The sequence below is a fragment of the Myxine glutinosa genome, chromosome 5, assembly GCF_964187855.1.
Source record: "Myxine glutinosa chromosome 5, kmMyxGlut1.1, whole genome shotgun sequence".
Classification (NCBI taxonomy): domain Eukaryota; kingdom Metazoa; phylum Chordata; class Myxini; order Myxiniformes; family Myxinidae; genus Myxine; species Myxine glutinosa.
In genome coordinates this window covers 176,485,815-176,504,156 of record NC_136265.1, presented here as the reverse complement: position 1 = coordinate 176,504,156, position 18,342 = coordinate 176,485,815, and the positions used below count along the sequence as shown (strand labels likewise).

The following is an 18,342-nucleotide window of genomic DNA, read 5'->3' as shown; positions in this document are numbered from 1 at the left end:
ACGTAGGAAGGAGCCATCTTCTACCGACTCCTCTCTGGCCTTGCTCCTCCAGCTCTCTCTGGGCTGTCCCACAAATATTCCTACAGGTCGCACAAGATCTGCCTGCAACCCTCTTATGGTCAAACTGCCAAAATCAAGACTCTCTGCTCACCTTCACTCCTTCATTCCTCTCTTCTCCCGCCGCTGGAACAAACTCCCTCACTCTCTTCAATCCCACTCCACCCTCCAGGTCTTTAAAACTGCTGTTCACCACCATCTCTTATCTTCCCCCATCCAAAACCTTGATCTTTTCTACCCCCGCTAATTTCACCCCAATTCCACTTTTTTGAAATACCAACTTCTGTCCTGGAAGTCCTTTGTGTCCTTGTGTTTTATACTTCACCCTCCCCCCCCCCCCCCTTCCCACGCCTCCTCCCCCCAAGCCCTCTCCCTTCCACACATCTCCCTGCTCTCAGATGTTGTGTTTGTGTGCTTCCCCTTCTCTCCCCATCTTGTTTTCCGCTCCCTCTTTTTGTGTGTTTTGTTTGTCTGGTTGATTTGTTTGTGAAGTAAATGTTAGCTCTTTCACGAGCCTCGATTCAGTATACAAAAAAAAAAAAAAAAAAGAAGTTACAGAAATAAATACGAAGAGGAAGAGGACGTCTCGATCAGAAAATAAATTACACTTAGAGCTATCAAAAAATATCGGCTTATCCTTATTGACAACAAATTCTCTCAAGATGTAGTCGGACTCTCAGAGGGGTGAAGAGGGAGAGAAGATGCGTGGCTGAAAGGGTGGTGGATAAAAGAAACAAAAAGGTTGGTTTAGGTCTGGTTGGGTCCCCACACCGAGATTGGATGGAAGGGGCAGTCTGCAATTCCCCCTCACACACAATGTGCTACGGGACGGGTCTCTGTCCAGCTCGAGCAAACTCAGTGTTGGTGTTGCCAACCTTTTGGGACCGGTTCTCCTTCCACCTACTGGGGAGGAATGGGGCGTCCAAAGAACCAAAGAAAGAATGGGAGGGGATCGGAGAGACAGCACACGCTCCGCACTTTCCTGGTTCTCAGCTCCAACTCAGCACAGACCTCACCTGGGAGAGTCCTGGCTCTCAACTGATCTTTCTTTTCAGAGCCCGAGTTCAAACCATCTTTCTTATGATGTCATCACGCATGCCCATTGGTTGATTGGCACGATTACACTGTCTATTGCTCCAATTCAAGTGAGAAACAGGTGGTTGCTCGGCTCGAGGACCGTTGGTTGTGAAGTCAGTAAGGAGAAAGGAAAAAGGTTATTAATCAAATAAATTAATGGAAAATAATATTTAACAGTGGAAAATACAAAGGCAATGGCAAATATTGCTTTTGTATGGCAATACAAAATACATACGGACATACGGACCTGCTCCCAAATCCGGAAATGAACATGACGACAATAGGCTGGTTTGATAATATCTCAATACAATCGTGATTTAACACAGTATTTTGTTATCTTACTATAATTCACCAAATTTCCGTCCGTCTGTCTGTCCGTTCAAAGGTACCACAAAAACGGATGAACCAATCGCAACTATATTTTGGGTGGGTAATCCTAGAACCCCCTGGAGTAAAATAGGCTATTAAAGCGCGGCGTTACGCGCGCTGCTTGTGAGCAAGGAGGAAGCGGACAAGCGGTAACATATAAACGTCTTTATTGTAAGACTACACTGTAACACTGAAATGCTCCGGGCTGGTCGCCCGGTGTATATCATGAGGCCACGCCTACCCCTCGGGCGTGGCCACCGCCCACTTGGTGCGAGGAATGATGTCACCACGCCAGTGGGCTTTTGTGTCCGCCACACGCGCCCCCCCAGAATTCCCGCGCACCTGGAGGGCCTGTTTGCGGGGCAGACGAATGACCCGGCCGAAGCGCCCCCTGGCGATCGGCGGCGTCCGGGGTGCAGGGATGCCCGGTGGGATGCCCCTGGCTGCCCCTGGGATGGGTGCAGGACCGGGGGGCGGCGTGGCGGCGGGGCTGGGCGGTGCCGGGGGTCCGCCCGCAGGAGGGCGGCCCCGACGTGGGGGTCGGGCCACTGGCGGTGGATGGTCCACATCGAGGTGGGCCGGCTTGAGGCGGTCTACCGAAACGCGGTCCGGAGTACCGCCGATGTCCAGGGTGAAGTGCTTCGCCCCGGTCTCCAGCACGCGGAAAGGCCCGTCGTACGGGGGCCGCAGTGGTGTCCGATGGGCATCGTGGCGGACGAAGACGTACTCCGCCGTGCGAAGCTCCGGGGCGACGTGCGTCGGTGGGTGCCCGTGGCATGCCGTTGGCACCGGGGCGAACCTCTGGGCGGTCTCTTGCAGAGCGGAGCGCTGCTGTGCCGCGGACCATGGTGCTGTGGAGTCGGGGAGGAACTCGCCCGGCACCCGCAGCGGTTGCCCGAAGACCAACTCCGCCGCGGATGCGCGCAGGTCCTCCTTGGGCGCCGTCCGGAGGCCCAGCAGGACCCAGGAGAGCCTGTCGACCCAGCCGCCGTCGCGGAGGGTGGCCCGGAGCGCGGCCTTCAATGAGCGGTAAAATCGCTCACACAGGCCGTTAGCCTGGGGGTGGTAGGCCGTGGTTCGGTGCAGCCGGACCCCGAGCCCCTGCGCAACCGCCCCCCAGAGCTCCGAGGTGAACTGGGGGCCGCGGTCGGATGAGATGTCTGAGGGGGCGCCGAACCGGGCGACCCAGGTGGCGATGAAAGCCTGCGCGACATCGGCCGCCGTTGTCGACGCCAAGGGCACGGCCTCCGGCCACCGGGTGGTGCGGTCCACCATGGTGAGGACGTAGGTGAAACCCCGCGAGGGGGGCAGAGGTCCCACCAGGTCCACGTGGACGTGGTCAAACCGGCGTTCCGGCACCGTGAACGGGGCCAACGGGGCCTGGGTGTGCCGGTGCACCTTGGCGCGCTGGCACGCGAGGCACGTCCTGGCCCAGCCGCGGACGGCCTTCCAGAGGCCATGCCAGACGAACTTGTCGGCGATCAGCCTTTGGGAGGCCCTCGCGCCCGGGTGGGACAGGCCGTGGATGGCGTCAAACACCTGGCGCTGCCAGCCCGCGGGCACGATGGGGCGAGGACGCCCGAGGGAGACGTCGCACAAGAGGGCCACGCCCGCGCCGTCGAACGGCACCTCGGTGATGCGGAGGCCCGTGACGGCGGTCCGCAAGGCCTGGACGTCGGGGTCAGCGGCCTGGTCCGCTGCCATCCGGGCATAGTCGATGCCGAGGTGGACTGCGTGGGCGACGGCCCGGGAAAGGCAATCCGCCACCGGGTTGTCCTTCCCCGCGACGTGCTGGATGTCCGTCGTGTACTTGGACACGGCCGAGAGGTGACGCTGCTGCCGGGCCGACCACGGCTCGGTGACCTTGCCCATCGCGAAGATCAGCGGCTTGTGGTCGATGAAGGCAGTGAACGCCCGGCCCTCGAGCAGATGGCGGAAGTGCCTGACCGCCAAGTGAAGTCCGAGCAACTCGCGGTCGAAGGTACTGTAACGGCGTTTGGGCGGGCGAAGCTGCCGGCTAAAGAACGCCAGCGGTTGCCAAGCTCCACGCACCCATTGCTCGTGCACCGCGCCCACCGCGTAGTCCGAGGCATCGGTGGTGAGGGCGATCGGTGCATCGGGCGCCGGGTGCGCGAGCATGGTGGCGTTAGCCAAGGCGAGCTTCGCGCCCGTGAACGCCGTGTCCATCTGCTCGGTCCAGGTAACGTCGCCTTTGCCCGGCTTACCTCGGAGAGCTTCGTGCAGGGGGCGCAGGAGCTGGGCGATACGGGGCAGGAACCGATGGTAAAAGTTCACCATGCCCAGGAACTCCTGCAGCCCTCTGATCATGTGGGGGCGCGGAAACCCCTTCACCCGCCTCCACCTTGGCCGGCAGGGGGACGGCTCCGTGCCTGGTGACACGGTGCCCCCAGAAAATCGATCGGCGCCCCCTCAGACATCTCGTCCGACCGCGGCCCCCAGTTCACCTCGGAGCTCTGGGGGGCGGTCGCGCAGCGGCTCGGGGTCCGGCTGCACCGAACCACGGCCTACCACCCCCAGGCTAACGGCCTGTGTGAGCGATTTCACTGCTCATTGAAGGCCGCGCTCCGGGCCACCCTCCGCGACGGCGGCTGGGTCGACAGGCTCCCCTGGGTCCTGCTGGGCCTCCGGACGGCGCCCAAGGAGGACCTGCGCGCATCCGCGGCGGAGTTGGTCTTCGGGCAACCGCTGCGGGTGCCGGGCGAGTTCCTCCCCGACTCCACGGCACCATGGTCCGCGGCACAGCAGCGCTCCGCTCTGCAAGAGACCGCCCAGAGGTTCGCCCCGGTGCCAACGGCATGCCACGGGCACCCACCCACGCACGTCGCCCCGGAGCTTCGCACGGCGGAGTACGTCTTCGTCCGCCACGATGCCCACCGGACACCACTGCGGCCCCCGTACGACGGGCCTTTCCACGTGCTGGAGACCGGGGCGAAGCACTTCACCCTGGACATCGGCGGTACTCCTGACCGCGTTTCTGTAGACCGCCTCAAGCCGGCCCACCTCGACGTGGACCATCCACCACAAGTGGTCCGACCCCTGCGTCGGGGCCGCCCCCCTGCGGGCGGACCCCCGGCACAGCCCAGCCCCGCCGCCACGCCGCCCCCCCGGTCCTGCACCCATCCCAGGGGCAGATAGGGGCATCCCACCTGGCATCCCTGCACCCCGGACGCCGCTGATCGCCAGGGGGCGCTTCGGCCGGGTCATCCGTTTGCCCCGCAAACTGGCCCTCCAGGTGCGCGGGAATTCTGGGGGGGGGCACGTGTGGCGGACATGAAAGCCCACTGGCGTGGTGACATCATTCCGCGCACCAAGTGGGCGGCGGCCACGCCCCAGGGGTAGGCGTGGCCTGAGGATATACACGGGGAGCGCAGCCCGGAGCGCGGTAGTGTTACAGTGAGCTCCTCAAATAAAGACGCTTATAAGTTACCGCTTGTCTGCTTCCTCCTTGCTCGCAAGCAGCGCGCGTAACGCCGTGCTTTCCTATATTGTTTTTCCAATTTTTCCAATTTTCCAGTTTTTCCAAACACGATGGAATAATATTTACCAATATGAACAGTCATGTGGCTTTTGTTGAAATTCTACGTACCAGGAGAGAGTAGATCGACTCCTGACGAACTCTTCCTATATAAACGTGCGGCTCCGAAGTAACACGGCAGCGTGTGCAAAGCGACTGAGAAACAGGTGTAGCGGCCGCTTCCGTGTTACAGATTCGGCGTGCACTCTTCACACATAAACGTGCGACTGAGAAAGGTCATTGTGCATCATTTGTACATCATCAATTTATTTTGTGTAGGCTGGTGCAGATGCCCGAGTAGTGATGTCAAACCTGTTGCCAGCGAGCCAGTTCCTTGGAAACAAAGCCCCTCTCATTTAGAAATGAGAACCCTTTTGAAATGGAGGCAAAGCTGCAGACAAGAGGAAAATGCAAATGGTTACTTTCAAGCTCACATCTTCATATGCAATATTCTCAAAATACCCTGTTGGATTATTATTCCAAACTATGATCCTTTCTCACAGTAAGCTCACTGGAGGAGCAGGCGAACTCCACGTTCTCCAAGGTGGCAAAGTGCTGGTCTCATCTGCACCAAGGCATGAAGATTTTCCTAGAACAGAAACAGCGAGGTTAAACTTGATGAAAGAAGTCATATTTTCTTTCTACATAATCACACCATACTGCCATGTCGGCAAGTATGCTTCCACATTGGAGTGACTTTATATACATTATATGTCCGTCTAAATATTATATGTGAAAAATGGAGGAATTATTCAAACAATCCTGTCCCATGATCTTTATTACCCCGATAATCATAACCTTCACTAACCCATCCATCTTACTTGCTAGTTTCAGAGTTTCACTTAAGTTTTGTTTACTCCAACACTTTCTCCCCCAACAGCACCCCACTTTCAGCTTCCTGCCCCTTTTTGCATACAATATATGTATATTGGCTGTTAGGCCTCTTAATATGTAGACGGCCACTTAGGTTATATGAGGCCGTTTATGACTGGGTGGATGAGGGAAGTGCAGTGGATGTGTTTTTTTTTTTTTTTTTTGTATACAAGATCGAGGCTCGTGAAAGAGCTAACATTAATCACACAAAAAGTCAAACCGACACATAAAACACAAAAATAAGGGGAGCGGTAGACAGGATGGGGAGAGAGGGGGAAGGACACAAACACAACATTTGAGAGCAGGGACATCGGGAGAAATGTGGGAGGAGAGGGCTTGGGGGGAGGTGGGAGAGGTATAAAACATATGAACACTGCAAGGACTTCCAGGAAAGAAGTTGGAATTAATTCCTGGGAGACCCTGCTCCCCGTGCAGTGATAACCAATGTCACGTGTTGGCATTTGAAGTTTTGACACTCGTGTCCATGTACCCATGAAAAAAATGCGAAAATGTTGTTTTTTGGTGGGGATCATCAACTCTCCCTGGAGTTACCCGAATCCACCATAGTTGAATTTATTGAAATCCATTAATCCGTTCTCAAGTTATAACACGACAAACAAACAAACAGACAGACAGACATACATGACTCCTTTTATAATACTAGGGCATGCCCGTACTATATATACGTATATCTAAAATTATATCCCCCCCCTCTATTTACATGAAATGGTTTGGTCCAAAGCGAACGGCTTGCGAGTACGGTGACAATCCCCCCCCCCCCTCTATTTACATGAAATGGTTTGGTCCAAAGCGAACGGCTTGCGAGTACGGTGACAATCCCACCCCTCTATTTACATGAAATGGTTTGGTCCAAAGCGAACGGCTTGCGAGTACGGTGACAATCCCCCCCCCTCTATTTACATGCAATGGTTTGGTCCAAAGCGAACGGCTTGCGGAGTTTGGTAAAGAAATCGCCATAGCTCGGTAACTACTTGTCCGATTAATATGAAACCTTGAAAAGGCACATCCTCGGGTCCCCAGCAATATACCTGGCAAGTTTCAAGTATATCGGACCGGTAGTTGTCGAGAAACAGCGGTCGCATACACACACACACACACACACACACACACACACACACACACACACACACACACACACACACACACACACACAGAGATTACTGGAATTATAGATAGATTATATATTTATGTATATATGAAGAACTTATTTATTTATTATTTATTATTAATAATATATATATACACTACAAGACCAAAAGTATGCGGACCCCCCTTCTAATTCGTGGATTTGGTTATTTCAGCCACACCCAATGCTGACAGGTATATATAATCAAGCACACAGCCATGCAATCTACATTGACAAACATTGGCAGTAGAATGGGCCGTACTGAAGAGCTCAGTGGCTTTCAACGTTGCACCATCATAGGATTCCACCTTTCCAACAAGTCAGTTCGTCAAATTTCTGCCCTGCTAGAGCTGCCCCGGTCAACTGTAGGTGTTGTTATTGTTATTGTAAAGTGGAAACGTCTAGGAGCAACAACAGCTCAGCAGCGAAGTGGTAGGCCACACAAGCTCACAGAACAGGATCGCTGAATGCTGAAGCACGTAAAAATCTTCTGTCCTCGGTTGCAACACTCACTACCGAGTTCCAAACTGCCTCTGGAAGCAACGTCAGCACAACAGCTGTTCGTCGGGAGCTTCATGAAATGGGTTTCCATGGCCGAGCAGCGGCACACAGGCCTAGGATCACCATGCGCAATGCCAAACGCCGGCTGGAGTGGTGTAAAGCTTGCCGCCATTGGACTCTGGAGCAGTGAAAACGCTTTCTCTGGAGTGATGAATCACGCTTCACCATCTGGCAGTCCGAAGAACCAATCTGGGTTTGGCGGATGCCAGAAGAACGCTACCTGTCCGAATGCATAGTGCCAAATATAAAGTTTGGTGGAGGAGGACTAATGGTGTGGGGCTGTTTTTCATGGTTCGGGCTAGGCCCCTCAGTTCCAGTGAAGGGAAATCTTAATGCGACAGCACACAATGACATTCTAGACGATTGTGTGCTTCCAACTTTGAGGCAACAGTTTGGGGAAGCCCCTTTCCTGTTTCAGCATGACAATGCCCCAGTGTACAAAGCAAGGTCCATAGAGAAATGGTTTGTCGAGATCGGTGTGGAAGAACTTGACTGGCCTCCACAGAGCCCTGACCTCAACCCCATCGAACACCTTTGGGATGAATTGGAACACCGACTCCGAGCCAGGCCTTATCGCCCAACATCAGTGCCCGACCTCACTAATGCTCTTGTGGCTGAATGGAAGCAAATCCCTGTAGCAATGTTCCAACATCTAGTGGAAAGCCTTCCCAGAAGAGTGGAGGCTGTTATAGCAGCAAAGGGGGGGGGGGGGGGGGGGGGACCAACTCATATTAATGCACATACACACATTTGGGCTGGCAGGATAGGGATAGTCTCGATGTATGCGCAAATGCCTCTGGGCTGACTGATTAGTCTGGGATTGAATCCCGACCCAATTGCGGTGAAGTGGTGACACGCTCAGGATTGGAACCCATGCCAAAGAAAACTGTGAGTGGAAGGCGGGCCTGATATTTGATGGACATGAGTGGAAGGGGGACCTGAGATTTGGCAGACCAGAGTCGAAGCAGACAGACCCGTACACACACACACACACACACACACACACACACACACACACACACACACACACACACACACACACACACACAAATTTTTCTTCATTAATCTGTTCCTCACAACAATCAATGCAATATTTGAGCAGTAACAGATATTCCTCAAGTATTAAATTAACATTTAAAGAATGTTGTAAATTGTTCTCATTTTATAAGCCCCTATATTTTATTTTAACAGCAAACTTCGAAATAATTGTATACGTATGTGGCGGGCACAGGGGGCAATAATTCCGCGCTCCAGAAGGTGGCGCGAGCGCCCAGGCGGGGACCGATGGCACATGCCCCGCCCTTCGACCGAGCGGCCACGCCCGGGGACTAGGCGTGGCCTCGGCACATATATGCGGGCTCTAAGCTCGAGCCCGCCCAGTGCTGCAGTTTAGAGCTTTCGCAATAAAGACTCTTTTGGTTTTAACAACGCGTTGTGGCCTACCTCTTTGGCAAGCAAGTTGTGTGCGCAGCACCACACTTCACTGGTGACCCCGATTGGTTCAGCCGTTGCTGACCACCGAACGCGCCATTGCCAACAACGGCGTCACGGTAAAACTCCCAGAGTTTTGGGAAGCACAGGCCGACGTGTGGTTCGTGCAGGCCGAAGCACAATTTCAGCTTCGAGGCATAACGGCGGACGAGACCCGTTACTACCACGTGGTCGCCGCCCTCGGGCCCGGCACTGCCGCCCGAGTCATGTCCATCCTGCGGCACCCGCCGGCCGACCACAAGTACGGGGCGCTCAAACATCTCCTCATCGCCACGTTCGGCCTCACGGAGATCGAACGGGCCGACCGCCTCCTGGACCTTCCTGAACTCGGCGACACACGACCATCTGTGCGGATGGATCATATGCTGTCACTGCTGGGTGACCAAGCCCCGGATTTCTTATTCCGGGCGCTTTTCCTGCGCCAGCTAACGCTACAGGTACGCCTCGCGCTGGCCGGTTCCAACATAAGGGAACCCCGCGCCCTGGCCGTAGCGGCCGACAAGTTCTTCGCGGCTTGCGACACGCGGTCGAGTTACGGTGCCGCCGTCGTGGTTCCCGAGGCAGATGCTACAGCGTCCCTCGTGGCAGCTGCCGCGCCCCGACCACCACCACCACCACCACCACCACCGCCGCCGAGAACACCGCAAGCCGCCGCCGCCCCCGCCGCTGCAAGCTTGGTGCTATTTCCACGCCAGGTTCGGCCACAAGGCTAAGAAGTGCTGCCCGCCGTGCTCGTTTGACAAGTCGGGAAACTACTGGGCCGGCGCTCGTTAGTGGCCCTGAGCGTCGGCCATTCCGGCAGCCTCCTATTCATCACGGACACCTTATCCGGGTGCCGTTTCCTCTGTGATACAGGAGCGTAGGTAAGCGTCATCCCAGCCTACACGTCCGACGAGCGAACCGCGGGCCGGGGCCCCACGTTGCTTGCCGCCAACGGTACACCCATCCGCACGTTCGGGAAGCGCTGCCTCTCCCTGCGGTTCGGAGGGCAGCGCTTTCAATGGTCGTTCGTGACCGCCAGCGTGCCAATGGCGTTGCTCGGTGCGGACTTCCTATGTGCGCATGGGTTGCTGGTCGACGAGAAGCGCAGATGGCTCATCCAGGCCGAAACCTTTAGCTCGCTCGCTTGTTCGCTGAGCAGCTCGTTGAGCGGCTTGCCAAGCGGCTTGCCAAGCGGCTTGCTGGACGGTTCCGTCCCGGCGAGTTTAAGTTGCACGCTTCCGGCAGCGGACGACTTTACCCGCCTCCTCGCCAGTTTCCCAACCCTCATGTGGCCCACCTTCTCAGCGGTGGCCGTTAAGCACGGGGTGGAGCATCACATCCCCACAGTCGGGCCGCCGGTCTATGCCCGGGCACGCCGACTCGAGCCTACGAAGCTCGCCGTGGCGAAAGTGGAGTTCGCCACGCTGGAGCGGCTGGGGATCGTGCGGCGCTCCAACAGCGCTTGGGCTTCCCCGCTGCACATCGTGCCGAAGCCCGGCGGGGGATGGCGGCCGTGCGGGGACTACCGCCGGCTCAACGATGCCACCACCCCCGACCGCTACCCCGTCCCACACATTCAGGACTTTTCCGCCCGGTTGGCCAACACGACCGTGTTTTCAAAGGTGGACCTCATCCGGGGCTACCATCAGGTCCCCGTCCAACCGGACGACGTCCCGAAGACGGCCGTCATCACCCCTTTCGGCCTCTTCGAATTCCTCAGGATGCCCTTCGGGTTGAAGAATGCGGCTCAGGCGTTCCAGCGGCTTATGGATAGCATCTTGCGCGACTTACCTTTCCTGTTCGTCTACCTGGACGACATCCTAGTCGCGAGCGCGTCCCGCGAAGAGCACCTACACCATCTCTGCACGCTCTTCGAACGTCTGGGCCAGCACGGCCTGATCGTGAACCCCGCCAAGTGCCGGTTCGGTGTCGCCGAAATCGACTTTTTGGGGCACCGCGTCACCAGGCACGGGGCCGTCCCCCTACCGGCCAAGGTGGAGGCGGTGAAAGGGTTTCCCGCGGCCCCGCACGATCAAGGGGCTCCAGGAGTTCCTGGGCATGGTAAACTTTTACCATCGTTTCCTGCCCCGCATCGCCCAGCTCCTGCGCCCCTTGCACGAGGCCCTCCGGGGGAAGCCGGGCAAAGGTGACGTCACCTGGACTGAGCAGATGGACGCGGCGTTCGTGGGCGCGAAGCTCGCCTTGGCTAACGCCACCATGCTCGCGCACCCGGCGCCCGATGCACCGATCGCCCTCACCACCGACGCCTCGGACTACGCGGTGGGCGCGGTGCACGAGCAATGGGTGCGTGGCGCTTGGCAACCGCTGGCGTTCTTCAGCCGGCAGCTTCGCCCGCCCGAACGCCGGTACAGTACCTTCGACCGCGAGTTGCTCGGGCTCCACCTGGCGGTCAGGCACTTCCGCCATCTGCTCGAGGGCCGTGCGTTCACGGCCTTCATCGACCACAAGCCACTGGTGTTCGCGATGGGCAAGGTCGCCGAGCCGTGGTCGGCCCGGCAGCAGCGTCACTTCTCGGCCGTGTCCGAATACACGACGGACATCCGGCACGTCGCGGGGAAGGACAACCCGGTGGCGGATTGCCTTTCCCGGTCCGTTGCCCACGCGGTCCACCTCGGCATCGGCTATGCCCGGATGGCGGCGGACCAGGCCGCCGACCCCGACGTCCAGTTCTTGCGGACCGCCGTTACGGGCCTCCGCGTCACCGAGGTGCCGTTCAAGGGCGCGGGAACGGTCCTCTGGTGCGACGTCTCCCTCGGGCGGCCTCGCCCCATCGTGCCCGCGGGCTGGCAGCGCCGGATTTTCGACTCAATCCATGGCCTGTCCCACCCGGGCACGAGGGCCTCCCAGAGGTTGATCGCCGACAAGTTTGTCTGGCATGGCCTCCGGAAGGCCGTCCGTGGCTGGGCCAGGACGTGCCTCGCGTGCCAGCACGCGAAGGTGCACCGACACACCCAGGCCCCATTGGCCCCGTTTGCGGTGCCTGGAACGTCGGTTTGACCACGTTCACGTGGACCTGGTGGGACCTCTGCCCCCCTCGCGGGGTTTCACCCACGTCCTGACCATGATGGACCGCACCACCCGGTGGCCGGAGGCCGTGCCTTTGGCGTCAACGACGGCGGCGGTCGTCGCGCAGGCGTTCATCGCCACCTGGGTCGCCCGGTTCGGTGCCCCCTCGGACATCTCGTCCGACCGTGGCCCCCAGTTCACCTCGGAGCTCTGGGGGGCGGTCGCGCGGGGGCTCGGGGTCCAGCTGCACCGCACCACGGCCTACCACCCCCAGGCTAACGGCCTGTGCGAGCGGTTCTACCGCTCGTTGAAGGCCGCGCTCTGGGCCACCCTCCGCGACGGCGGCTGGGTCGACAGGCTCCCCTGGGTCCTGCTGGGCCTCCGGACGGCGCCCAAGGAGGACCTGTGCGCATCCGCGGCGGAGTTGGTCTTTGGACAACCACTGCGGGTGCCGGGCGAGTTCCTCCCCGACCCCACAGCACCTTGGTCTGCGGCGCAGGAGCGCTCCGCGCTGCAGGAGACCGCCCGGAGGTTCGCCCCGGTGCCGACGGCGCACCACGGGCACCCACCCATGCACGTCGCCCCGGAGCTTCGCGCCGCGGAGTATGTCTTCGTCCGGCACGACGCCCACCGGACACCACTGCGGCCCCCGTACGACGGGCCTTTCCGCGTGCTGGAGACCAGGGTGAAATTCTTCACCCTGGACATCGGCGGTACTCCCGACCGCATCTCGGTGGATCGACTCAATCCGGCCCACCTCGACGTGGACCACCCACCGCCGGTGGCTCGGCCCCCACGTCGGGGCCGCCCCCCGGCGGGCGGACCCCCGGCACCGCCCAGCACCGCCGGCACGCCGCCCCCCGGTCCGGCACCCATCCCGGGTACAGCCGGGGGCATCCCAGCTGGCATCCCTGCACCCCGGACGCCGCTGGTCGCCAGAGGGCACTTCGGCCGGGTCATCCGCTTGCCCCGCAAACTGGCCCTCCAGGTGCGCGGGAATTCTGGGGGGGCGCGTGTGGCGGACACGAAAGCCCACTGGCGTGGTGACATCATTCCGCGCACCAAGTGGGCGGCGGCCATGCCCAAGGGGTAGGCGTGGCCTCAGGATATACACTGGGCGCGCAGCCCGGAGCGCGCCAGTGCTACAGTGACCTCTTGTCAATAAAGACACTTTTGTTTAACTGCGTTGTCCGCTTCCTCCTTGGTGGCAAGTCGCGTGCGTAGCACCGCGCTTCAGACGTTTTGATTGGCGTATGAGCGGCAAAAGCCTTTTTAAAAAGACCGGTAACGTTCAAATGTTTGTTGCGAGTTTATGGAGTTGTTGGTTCGTTGTTTGATGTTCATCGTCTCACTTATCTGAACATTGTGAGAAACCACCGGTGAAACCACCTGTTCTCACCCAGATTTGGTGCCCCGCCCACCGCGTGACGTGGCCTCCTTGGAGCCTCACGCGATCGGGAGGCGATTCGGCACGTGATTGGTGGAGGGTCAGAGAGCGCGGTGGCCATCTTGTGCAACGGACGCGGCTCGAAGGCTCCGAGTGGGAAATCTCAAAAGGGCTTTCCTTGAATCCTCACGACAGCCGAGTTGGGCTGGTCGATTACAGTTCGGTATTTTACGAGCGAGTAACTCCGGAAGAGAACGAGTGATTCCCGGATCTCGTAGATTGGAACCGCGAGTGATTGCCTGCTTCGTGTTGGAGCTGCTGGCCGACCGTTCCTGCCGGCCTTGTGCGGTGAATTCCATCCTGCTACCCTCCGAGTCCCGGAGATCGTCGATTGGAGCCGCGAGTGATCTTACCTGCGTCCTGTTTGGAGCGTCTGTTGCCGACAGTTCCTGCAGGCTTTGTGCAGTTTATTCCATTTTGTTACCTTTCATGGTTTTGTGATCGAGCCAATAAAGCATCGTGCCTTACCCCTAGAAGGCCGATTAAAACACAATTGTGTTTATTGAGTTCTCTCTGTCCACTCCGTGGACTACTTGAAGCCCGGACCTTAACGTCCGTATTCCGTGCTGGGAACCATTTCACAGCCGGGATCGCGACAAATGGGTTGCTCGTCCTAGGATCTTTCAAGTGAGAGACATTCGAATTGAGACGGGAATTCGGCATCTGCATCTTCTCTGCATCTTCTCACCAGCGGACGCCGTCTTGGAGGAACTTTCTCGCCGTAGGACGCTGTCTTGGGTGGTGCTTCACTGCAGAATAAGTGAGCCTCGGATCCCTCCAAACAACCGACAAAAAAAAAAAAAAAAAACGTGAGTATTTGTACGTGGTATTTTTCTCATTGGCAATTTGATGTGCGGTGGTGATATTGTGTAGTTCGTGTCGTATTTCCCCAACAGAGCGTTGTGTTTGAGCGTTGTGTTTTGTGCCTTGTCTTATGATAACTCGTAGCCAAGCTATGTCGACCAGAGAAGTGAGAGTTCAACCTGATCATGTTGACAGTCGCGTGGGTGGCGATGCGAGCGACGCAATCAGCCTTGACCCAGTCACTAAACCCGATATGTTAGGAAGCGATTCCATCATGACTAAATGCATGCGTTCGCCCTTCTGGACCGGGCTGACTCCGGTTCAACAACTTGACATGTATAACAGGGAGAATGACAGGGCAGAGGCAGAGCGTGCTGCGGCAGCAGAGAGAGAGCGTGCGGCAGCAGAGAGAGAGCGTGAGAGAGAGAGAGAGCGTGCGGCAGCAGCAGAGGCAGAGCGTGCTGCGGCAGCAGAGAGAGCGCATGCGGCAGCAGAGACAGCAGCAGAGAGAGAGCGTGAGAGAGAGAGAGAGCGTGCGGCAGCAGCAGAAGCTGAACGCGTCAGAGAGCATGAGTTGCGAATGTTGACTGAACGACCGCGGGCAGAGGGGTCTGCTGCAAGAGTCCCGGAAACTGTTCATGTTCGTTTGCCGGACTGGACGGGAGACACGAAGCCAGAAGCGTATCTGGAGATGGCGGAGAAGTTGTTGGCTGCCGGTGGCATTGATGAGAGCTTGTGGGTCGGCCATCTTGTGAGCCATCTATCTGAGAAGGCGAGGGAGGTATATGCGAGGATGGCAACCGAGGACGCAAACAAATACAGGGCATTGAAGGCCGAGATTTTGAACGCCTATGCGGTGTCCGCATGTATTTATAGGAGAAATTTTTTCAGCTGGACTCGTGAGTCCAGTCAAACCTATGAGGAACATTCGCGGGCCTTGTTGGAACAGCTGCAGAGATGGTTCAAGGGGAGCAAGGTTGAGTTACCTCAAGCGGTTGCGGAACTCCTGGTGCGTTACCGTATCGATCAACAGCTTCCGCCTGACTTAGCATTGTTTCTTGTCGACAAAGACACTGTTTCCTTGGCAGACTGCGTCAACCTTATTGATAAACATGTTTTGGCGTGCAAAATGCTGCAAGTCACGCAGTCGCGTCGTAAGACGGAGGAGTCTGCGATCAAGACCGCCCCCCGTCTGCCCGGCGGCTGGATCGAGGGGAGGGGTTCTCCGATGCCCTCCACTGGTGGCGGTCGCGAGCCGCAGACCAGGGCAGGGCCCTGGTGCGATTTCTGCAAACGCGTGGGGCACGGTGAAAACCGCTGCTTCTCTAATCCCGCTAGTCCGGCCTACCGAGGCAACCCTCCTGTTAAGTCGGAGGGAGATCAGTGGAGCTCATCCGCCGGGCCCTCGCACACGACGGTGGCATCGGTGACCGAGGTCACTGCCACCGAGGCTAATTCCATTCATCCACTGTACCAGGATTATTCAGGGACAGCCTTAGTGGGTGGCCCTGATTCGATGCTGAAGTTTGAGGCCCAATACCTTCGGGATACTGGGGCGACACGGTGTGTTCTCCGGGCGGGGGTAGTTCCGGCCTCTCAGATGCGTTATACCGGCGAGTATACCCTCCTTCGGGGCATTGACCGGGTTCTTGGCCGGTATCCCCTTGCCCTCCTCGAGGTCCGGAGTGACATTTTTAAGGGTCCAGTGACCTGTGTGGTGGTACCCTACTACCCGATACCCGGGGTCTCCTTGCTGATTGGCAATGATGCCATGGCCAGGGAGGAGTCATTGACTCTGACCTGTGGGGGGGTCACTAGATCCCAGAGTAAACAGGCGGAGAGAGTGGCGGAGTCAGACATATCTTCACTCTGGCCCGAGGAGCCTAGCGCCTCGACTCCAGTTCCCGACGGTGACGTTGCGTCAGCTGAAGTCCACCCGAGCCTCCCGTCAAGCCACCCTCAGGTGCCGTGCTCCTCAGGGACCGCTCCCGCCATGTCGCGATTCAGCAGGAACGCTAATGCTAAGGTATATGTGGGAAACCTGGGCAATGGAGCAGCGAAAGCCGAGCTAGGGAGGGTCTTCGAACATTACGGACCACTCCGCAACGTATGGGTTGCTCGAAACCCACCTGGATTTGCAGTTGTTGAGTTTGAAGAGCCACGAGATGCTGAAGATTCGGTCAGAGCCCTTGATGGAAGGTTAATTTGCGGATCGCGTGTGTGCGTCGAGATGTCGAATGGCATGTCGCGGCGGCCTCGTTTCAGACGCCCTTTGGTCCGCAGGCCTTTCGACCCGAACGATCGATGTTACCAGTGCGGTGAAAGGGGTCATTACGCATATGACTGTTGTTCTCGACACCGGAGGAGTACCCGCCGCTCTAGGTCTCGGCCCGTTTCCTTCCTGTCAACGCTTCCCCCAACTTGAGTTTGGCCCCCTTGCCTCTCTATTGTGCTTTGTGTGAAGTGTAACTCTTGTAGGGTAGATATTAATGTGGTGTATGGTGTTAAAATTTGTGTGTGAAAAAAAAAAAAACCAAACTGGTTCATTGTTAACCTGTTAATGCCTGTTAATTGCCTGTGCGTTAATAATTGCGTTATTGTTGCGCTATTGCGTTGCGTTGTATTGTTGCGTTGTTGCGTTATTGTTGTTAATAAGTGTTAATAATTGTTAATTGCGTTAATTGCCTGTTAGCGATTACCGCCATCATCTTGCCATGTGATTTGCACCTACTACAAATACTGGTTTTAAAAACGCCGTCTATTCGACGGGGTTTTTACTTAGGGGGGGAGGACTGTGAGAAACCACCGGTGAAACCACCTGTTCTCACCCAGATTTGGTGCCCCGCCCACCGCGTGACGTGGCCTCCTTGGAGCCTCACGCGATCGGGAGGCGATTCGGCACGTGATTGGTGGAGGGTCAGAGAGCGCGGTGGCCATCTTGTGCAACGGACGTGGCTCGAAGGCTCCGAGTGGGAAATCTCAAAAGGGCTTTCCTTGAATCCTCACGACAGCCGAGTTGGGCTGGTCGATTACAGTTCGGTATTTTACGAGCGAGTAACTCCGGAAGAGAACGAGTGATTCCCGGATCTCGTAGATTGGAACCGCGAGTGATTGCCTGCTTCGTGTTGGAGCTGCTGGCCGACCGTTCCTGCCGGCCTTGTGCGGTGAATTCCATCCTGCTACCCTCCGAGTCCCGGAGATCGTCGATTGGAGCCGCGAGTGATCTTACCTGCGTCCTGTTTGGAGCGTCTGTTGCCGACAGTTCCTGCAGGCTTTGTGCAGTTTATTCCATTTTGTTACCTTTCATGGTTTTGTGATCGAGCCAATAAAGCATCGTGCCTTACCCCTAGAAGGCCGATTAAAACACAATTGTGTTTATTGAGTTCTCTCTGTCCACTCCGTGGACTACTTGAAGCCCGGACCTTAACGTCCGTATTCCGTGCTGGGAACCATTTCACAGCCGGGATCGCGACAACATACTTACTTCACTAGAAGTATGTCTTATATTCACTTCAACACATTTATAATTAAATGGCTGCATTACAGATTCTGCCAGTAGATGCCAATGTTGAGCCAGAATTGTTTTGAAACAATTGTTTCAAATATCTTAAAACGTTTCGATATTTCGAAATTGGCATCCCTCATGAGAACCTCTCCAAACAGGAGGTCCACTCACCTAGCTGTGTCGAAAAGGTCAGTCAATCCAGGCCCAGGGCTGTGTTCAGTTACAAGTAACACGCAAGCACGCACACGTATTACGCTAGCACGCACACGTAAAACGCTAGCACGCACACGTATTACGCTAGCACGCACACGTATTACACACGCGCGCACTTTGACCTGAAGGCCAAAGTCCATTGTTGTCGTCATAGGAAAAATGCTTGTTGTTTGTGTTAATACATCATCGAGAAGAAAAATCAGCTTTTAAAAGCAAGGCTTTTGTTTTCGGAGGTCGTGCGTGCCGTTTGACTC

The 18,342-nt window shown here is 57.0% G+C and overlaps 1 protein-coding gene across 4 annotated transcripts in view; it reads right to left on the bottom strand.

Annotated features, from left to right (window-relative positions):
* The window catches only part of PIGQ (phosphatidylinositol glycan anchor biosynthesis class Q), a 57,851-nt gene extending 39,644 nt beyond the window's left edge, over nucleotides 1-18,207 (bottom strand). Inside the window, exons 1-3 of one of the 4 annotated variants that reach the window (XM_078779132.1) lie at nucleotides 18,047-18,207; nucleotides 5,540-5,627; nucleotides 5,351-5,429 (exon numbers count right to left, since the gene is read on the bottom strand). In XM_078779132.1, the coding sequence (XP_078635258.1) occupies nucleotides 5,351-5,394 (44 nt within the window). In that variant the 5' untranslated portion in view covers nucleotides 5,395-5,429; nucleotides 5,540-5,627; nucleotides 18,047-18,207. The remainder of the gene's footprint in view (nucleotides 1-5,350; nucleotides 5,430-5,539; nucleotides 5,628-18,046) is intronic. The other 3 variants (XM_078779127.1, XM_078779126.1, XM_078779133.1) reach the window with 3 other exon arrangements.
* Nucleotides 18,208-18,342: the final 135 nt, after the last annotated feature.